General features: G+C 43.1%; 1 protein-coding gene across 4 annotated transcripts; it reads right to left on the minus strand.

Annotated features, from left to right (window-relative positions):
- Positions 1-598: 598 nt before the first annotated feature.
- On the minus strand, positions 599-6,768 carry serbp1a (SERPINE1 mRNA binding protein 1a). Of its 4 annotated transcripts, none has more exons than XM_063890583.1 (9): positions 6,404-6,768; positions 4,816-4,999; positions 4,149-4,301; positions 3,942-4,010; positions 3,405-3,479; positions 3,051-3,219; positions 2,541-2,585; positions 2,219-2,428; positions 599-1,964 (listed from the first exon to the last, which is right to left on the minus strand). In XM_063890583.1, the coding sequence occupies exons 1-9, from the start codon at positions 6,657-6,659 to the stop codon at positions 1,908-1,910; spliced, it is 1,218 nt and encodes a 405-aa protein (XP_063746653.1). In that variant the 5' UTR covers positions 6,660-6,768; the 3' UTR covers positions 599-1,907. The 4 variants fall into 4 exon arrangements, with proteins under 4 accessions (XP_063746653.1, XP_063746652.1, XP_063746650.1 ...); XM_063890582.1 differs by having other exon boundaries at positions 3,051-3,222; XM_063890580.1 differs by having other exon boundaries at positions 3,051-3,222; positions 3,942-4,013.
- Positions 6,769-7,387: the final 619 nt, after the last annotated feature.

Genomic DNA, 7,387 nt, shown 5'->3' on the forward strand with positions numbered 1-7,387 from the left:
CAACCAAATGAAGTGCTTTCTGCATCTGCTTATAGGAGACCTGTAAAAAATATCGGAGTTTGTAAAAATCAATATCGTAGTTCAGATTGAGAGTCCTAAATCGGGGAGGATTTGTCATTAGACTGGGGTGAAGGAGGGGAGGAGGGGTGTAAGGGAGTGACTGGTTTGTAAACGGAGTAATGGGGTACAGTGGAGATCAGGGTACCCATAGCTGGACTGCCACTTCCACTTCTTGGGAAAACCACCAGCGTGGACCTTGTAAATGTTCAATGAGAGCCAAGATACTTATTCACAAAAAACGTGCAGACAAGCGATGGGAAACAAAAGAAAATTGGCAGTTCCATTTCTGTTTTAAATGTAAGACTGAAGTACTCTACTTTAACATTGCGATGAAAAGGAATTACAAATGATCCAACAGACCAACACGGTGACTGACTGGTACTTATTTCGAGCCTACGAGCAGGAACTACGACAAAAGCAGAGATAGGTTTCAAGTGTTTATATGGCTGTGAAGTTTGGTTGTTAGGAAAAGCAAAATAAGGCGAGTACAGTACAGTGTTTGTGTGTATTGAGGCAGGATTAAATGAGTGACAATGCAAAAGATTTACCGACCATCTTTATTTACCGACAGAGGTCTCTAATAGCAGGGCTAGAATTCACACATTTGTAGAGCACTTCAGTTGTTCCACACAATGAACGACTGTATTTCTTTCAGAGCAATTATGCAGTGGTGCCACAGTGGAAGCTACAGGGCAAGTCAACAGTGGAGGAAATTATATGCACAGTACAGACTGCAAAAACAAACTGAAACTGGGCTGAAGGATGCTTGGAGTGGAGTGTGTAAACAGTCAGACAAGGTCTGAAGGCTTCCAGAAGACTACAGCCACATCTCAACTGCGTGAAAACACTTCCTCTAGGTATCACTCTTTAAAGTAAAACAAAAAAGGCATTAATTGACTTGCACATGGCTGTAACCAAAGATGAAATGGGCAGGGAGGAAGAGATATTAGATGGTGAATAGTGCTCCGAAAACCTCAGAAATAAGAAAGCATGCAATAACTTTGGGCTTCAAATTGATCCATCTGACAAACATCTCAGGATCAATGCAAATTTGGGAGAGCAATCAGCAATGTGTTCCTCAAAAATGACCAAATTTTCCTCCATTAGAACATCAGTACAAAAGAACCTCAATACAGATTTAGGCGTCATTTCCTCAATGCAATCAACTGTGGGCAGCAACGCTCGATCAAAGATCAAGGTGTGTCCTGTTTGCACCGTGTGAAATACAGTCTCAAAAGAATTTATGAAAATAGTCAAGATTTACAGGTCAAAGATCATAGAACAATAGACCTCCTGTATAAAATATAAAACAATATCCCAGTGCTAAAGAAAAAAATAATAATCCAGATATCCGTGAAGCTCTAACTTCATCAGAAAGACTTGGTGTGGCAGAGCTTATGAGCTTGGGTTGGAGCCCTACAGTGCCTATTTTAAAGCGAGCAAGCAATGGCTCACACCAAGAGAAAGACACCCTTCTTATGCTTACATTTCGAATGCATATTTTCAAGCAGCAATTACAAATATCAATGGACAATGCATAACCTCTGAAAAAAATACTGTATGAAAACATCCCTGCTACTTTGTTTCCAAGTACAAAACCTCTACCAATAAGTTGCTCCAGAGTAGCAAGAAGTCCTTTTCTTTTTTTGTTTTTTTTTTTGTTAATTTCTGTTTTTTTTCCATCTTCGTTTTGTTTTTATTGGGTAAAACTCAGTCCTCACTTTGAGTGCCATAGTTAATGACAGTCTTCTCCATCATTTTACTTTGCTGAAGGATCCAGGAACATGCAAGCCTCGTAGTGGAGGTGCTCAGGAGGCTCCTGTGGGCCTGAGGGGCCGCAGCCGGGCTTAAGCCAGAGCTGGGAAGGCCTCTGGGTCGTCCACGTTGGGTACAGACGCAGATGACTGAGGGAAAGCAAACAAAACGCAGAAGTTAGAAAAGATTATGAAGGGGGCGAGAGGAGTTACAGATAGTAAGATGACTACTATAACTACTACTAAGTTTTATTGGCAACTTTCATTCTTACATACTCCAAACCCTTTTCCACTTTCGGCAATCTGATATGGAATTTCAGTGATAAATCAAACATGCATTTTATATCAAGTACTTTAGGTGCTAATGACACGTCACACCAGCCAAGACCTAGAAGGTCATCTACCTTGTCAGTCCTTCCTCCGCGGATTGGCCTTGGGGGCTCGGCTCCAGCACTGGGAGGGCCGGGGGGTCCACCGCCACCGCGTCCACGACCGCCCCGACCACCACGTGGTCCACCGCGTCCGCGGCTTGGGCGGCCAAGATCTCCAAAATTGATCTCCAGCTGGGACGTGATGTCATTGGCTGGCTTCCGGAAGTGGTGCTCATCATCAAGCTGAATTAGAAAAAAGACAATTTATTATTCCATTTTCTGCAGGTTGAAAGGTTAGGTTAACTTGTTCACATTTGATTAGCATTTAGAAACTGGACTTAAGTAAAGATTTTACCTTGGGCTCCTCAACCTCAGGGTCGATAACCTCTTCTTTCTTATCCTGTGATGGAGAAATGAAACACATTAACAAAATCTACCAAGCAAAATAACGCTTGAAATACATGATCGTAAATCAACACCAATGTTAAATGCCCCATACATTTTCTGTATTACATCCCTGTCAACTAAACTTAATATACTAAAGTGAAATAAAGTCACACCCACGACAGCCACACTAAGTTCTGTCGCAGGAGAAGCATGTGAAACAACCTTTTGCTCCTGCAAAGCCTGACCACTCCCGTCAGTGATGTATCACGATATAGCATTAATTAATAAACTGAAGTCTTTATGAAATCATTACATCGTTAAGCCTGTTTTGCTATGCTGATGTGAGAAAGGTTTTTATTTTCTTTTGAACCATGGAATCACCTTATTACATTAAAAAAACAAACCCGTCTCGGTCTACCAAACTCAAAAGCAAAATTGAGACATCGAGTTGAGAATGAGCAGAGGGGTTTTGACTCACTTCTGCCTTGGACTTGTGCAGCACGAAGCCTTTGTTCCAATCAGCGCCCTCGTTGGCCTTACGGATGTTGAACTCCACCTTGGCTCGCTCCTTGTCCTGCACAGCCTTCCATTCGTCCAGAGTCATCTCCTTGGGGCCTTCTTCCTTCACTTCCTCGACCTCATTCTCCCTTCAACACACACAGACGCACAGTGTCACAGCGTTAATGTCTATTCATCTCAGGGTTGGTGGTTAGCTTTGAACACAAGTTGTAATTTACCTCATGAAACTTTAATCAATTACAGTAAAAAATATATATATATTCTCTTTAATTGATGCTTGTGTGTCAGGACAAAGACAAAACCAAGAACTTACTTGTTCTCAGAGTCAGCAGGTGGATGTTCCTCGCCTTCAGGGTGCTCCTCAGTAACGTTTGATTGGTCGAGCTCGCTGTGAAGGGAAAAAAAGGTCATAAGGATTGGTACTGATATATTACTTTTTTGAGCTCATCCATCATATTAGGAAGCATGTTGCCATCCTCATGTATGGTGCGTCACATAATATCACCACTATTTAACTAAAACTGTTATAACAGTATAACACAAAACAGGTTTGGACTGGAGGCGGGAGAACTACCAAGTTATTTCTGATACCATTGAGTGGGGCAAAAAAATTAAACTGTCCCCCTGGGATTTCAAAGTACGGTATTTTTAATCGATTAACAGTAAATAGTACCTTTGACATGGCTTTTTAGAGTGTTTATTTTCCCATTTAAGTAATTGTTCAAATGATTCTGTGCCTCTCCAACTGGGACAACTACCAAACACTGTGAGGTGTGAGGAATCACCATATTTTGCAGGTGCTTACTCAGGAAGTGTTATGGTTTCTGATTTTGTTGCATGCATATCTTACTTCAGTTCATCCTTGACGGTGCCCCAGTTGTGAGATCCACTTCCTCCGCGTTTCTCCTCACCTTTCAGACTACTAAGAGAAAATGAGCTTTAGCCAGGGTCATGACACATCTACGGCATGCAAACACACAACCTCTTTAAGAGACCTGGTGTATATTAAAACATCTATTTAGAAGGGGTTAAAGTTAAGAGTGGGAAAAGTACTTACGATCGGTCACTGCCACTGTGTCTGTCAAATTCACGTTTTCCTCGGGAGTCAAAGCCATCGGTGCGACCCATGCCTCGGCCTCTGCCGCCGCCACCACGGGCGCCTCTGGGGCCGCCACCACCGCGTCCTCTCATCGGTCGATCACCAATGGGTCTAAGAAGAAGAACAGACGTGGTCAGAATTAAAACAACCACAGGTCTCTCAACCTTATTTAGGTTCAATCTAAGGAGGGTCGTTCATAGGCTTTCTTTTCATCCTGAGAACAAAGTGGACAGGAACATTAAAGAATGACAGCAGAAAACTTTAATGCATTCAACAGGTGCGAAAATCAACAGATCGTAAAGATAAGACCGCCTAACAACGTCATCCTGGCCTTTAACGTAACCGTGGATGACTGATGTTTAAAATTGGCCATGATCTGTACTTATCTAATTTTGTTCGACACAAGTGAACTGATAAGATGAAGAGCCCCATGTGCCTAATAGTTTAGGGAGAAACGCTAACATACTAATCCTTATCATTGTTAGCAACGCCTTTAACAGATACCCCACCCCATAGAGCGTTCTACTATTGCCTCCGGTCGAGCTAGAATAGCAAAAAAGTAGTGGTAGATCTCATCTTCTCATATTTCAATCAAAATGTCTGCTGATAAAGAGTACAAACTCACTTTTCCACTGAGAATTCGCCTCCCTCAGGCTTCTCGCCAGCTTCACCAGCAGGCCTCTCGAAGCGACGTGGGGGCCGCCTGTCCACAGGCCTTCTGTCTGTGGGGGGGCGCCCCTCTCCCTGACCGCCCTGGGGTCTGAAGCCATCGCCCTCCGGCTTGCGGCCCATTCTCCTCATGCCGGGACCTAGGATTGACCACAACAGGAGGATTAGAGGACCAATAGCAGTGATAGAACAGGACCCACTGCAGAGCCCCAGATAAGAGAAAGGAGAGGGGCTGATTGTTCTGTTTAAATGGAGCAAATAATTCCAATTAAGAGCTTAAACAGTCGGTAGTAGCCATTTATTAAATACTGATTAACCTTTTGTGGGTCTGCAATGTATTAAGATGAATAAAAAGTAAACATTTAAAACAAATAAGTGTACAAAAAATAAATCAAAGGGTTAGTCTTATTTTATGAAAAAGTCAGGACAATGATCTTCCATTATTTCCTGTTCTAAATTGTAGACTGATGAGTTAAAATCAATCTCTAACTGGGTGAAATGAATGCCTAGACAGTGTTTAACCCCCCCCCTATGGCACATGGTTGATGGCCACTGTCCCAGAGTGACACAACAAGTCCCACCCATTGCCTAAATCACCAGCTACAAAAATAGACACCCTCTACTACACAGCAGCAGCTGGGTGCACCATAGTTTGGGCACCTGTCTCATCTTCTCTGAGTAAACAGATATGAGCACACTCGGCAGATTTACATGATAATAATGGCCAACTCACTGCCTGTGCGTGGTTACCTGGATGCTTCAATCCTGCATGCTAAATCTAGAGGTCAAATTCAATATGATGACAGTATTCCTAGATAATGTTTTATTTGTGTAAGAAATAGGAAATTGAGTGATTTGAGTTTGGCTGACCACATGCACGGAGCATGTATTGTGCGCTAATGGGAAGTAGCATTTTGAGGCTGTGCTCTATTCAACACGCCCCACACTACAACCACGAGGTTCATCACCATGAAAGCGCTGCTGCTCCTAATGTCTGACGAATACACCTGGAGACCTCCTTTATAAAGTTTACACCACATTAATTCGATTAGTTGTTATTCCATGTGGCAGATTTTAAATAAACAACTTTAATTAATAATAAACACAAATTGAGTAAAATAGTCCCACCTTTTACTGGTACTGATGATGGGTAAAAGAAGCAGCACGTTGGCAAGCTAAAAATCATGACTTTGAGAATTCAGAACCACCTTTAGGAGACTTTCTATACTAAGCCAGGCTTTCGGGTACTGCCTGTCCAACAAGGCCGATGGGGGTTGGGGACAAGCCAAAACAAGTTGGCCTGCAAACTGTTTATCTCCGGTTCGGTGGAGCACCACGCACCCTAGTAATTTACATGTTTTTATGGATGTCACTTTGCAGCCACTGACAGCAAACAACGGCGCAAAAGCAACCATGCGGACCTCATGTCACCGAGGCTTATCAACCGCTGCTAGCTAGTAAGCAAGCCACTTAGCATGTTAGCCTAAAACCCTTCACCTGCAGACTTGACTCAGTTAGATCGAAAATTCTGAAATATATCTCACCATCTTTCTTAAGTGGGACAGGTGCCTGGCTCTCCTCCTTCTTATCACCCAGTGGGACTTTTCTGTCTTTTTGGGACTCCTTTTTCGGCTGCTTGGCAGCCTGGGCTGAAGTCTTGGCGGCACCAGGAGCAGGAGCCTCCTTCTTCTTTACTTCGGCTTGCTTTAGCAGCTCGAAAGGATCCGACTCATCGTCAAATAATTGGTCGAACCGATTGGTTATGGCACAGCCAAAACCTTCTTGCATTTGTCCGGGCATGATGGCGCCCCTTCAGCAGGATTTTCCTCCGATTCTACGAGGCTTGGTGCGAACACTTCGCTAGATGAAGCCACAAGATGGCTGGGAAAAGGACCTTCTTCTCTTCCGGCGCGATAGACATCCGGGACCTCGGGGTTGGCGCGGATGGGGCGTGTAGTTTTTTTAGACTAGAGCGGCAGTTGACGTAGTAGTGCGGTTAACCAATTTAAAACTACACTACCCACAATGCTAGTTTCTCCAGTGTTGCTACCCTCTGTAAAGACAAGCATGGGTGCTCCCACTCACACACTCTTGTTTTGATTGCTCAGGAAAAAAAACTCCCCAGGCCTCAAAACTGTGGATTACAACCTTTTGACAGTTTTGAACTACAGAGGGGTTTACTGCTGCGTCACAGATGATTTATTCTCAAAGAAATATCCTTTTAAACCTTCAATGAAGACACAGGTGCATCTGTTTGCAGCTAATATGTTTTAGTTAAAAAAGGAAGAGAGGAAAGGTCCATTTATAATTTAGTAACTACTGACAAAAACTATTGTAGAACTCATCCAAGAGTGACCTACTATATTCTCTTAGGCTGTGCAGTCTTTCAAATTTGGCTCAGAACAAGTGTTCACACTACGCTGAGCCAGGGCCCTCTTCAAACATTGCATGTTCTGCTGTAGTGTAAACACTATTTCAAACTTGTATATTGTTATTTAGCATCTCTCCTCAGGGTTAAAAACCGAATG

The sequence above is a fragment of the Eleginops maclovinus genome, chromosome 9 (genome assembly GCF_036324505.1).
Source record: "Eleginops maclovinus isolate JMC-PN-2008 ecotype Puerto Natales chromosome 9, JC_Emac_rtc_rv5, whole genome shotgun sequence".
Classification (NCBI taxonomy): Eukaryota; Metazoa; Chordata; class Actinopteri; order Perciformes; family Eleginopidae; genus Eleginops; species Eleginops maclovinus.

Bases quoted from the DNA above. Each gene is read 5' to 3' on its own strand.
- serbp1a (XM_063890580.1), bottom strand. From the start codon at position 6,659: ATGCCCGGACAAATGCAAGAAGGTTTTGGCTGTGCCATAACCAATCGG. The intron at 5,000-6,403 runs GTGAGATATATT...GGTCAATCCTAG, and splicing joins TGTCCCACTTAAGAAAGATG to GTCCCGGCATGAGGAGAATG. The intron at 4,014-4,148 runs GTAAGTACTTTT...ATTTTCTCTTAG, and splicing joins CACAGTGGCAGTGACCGATC to TAGTCTGAAAGGTGAGGAGA.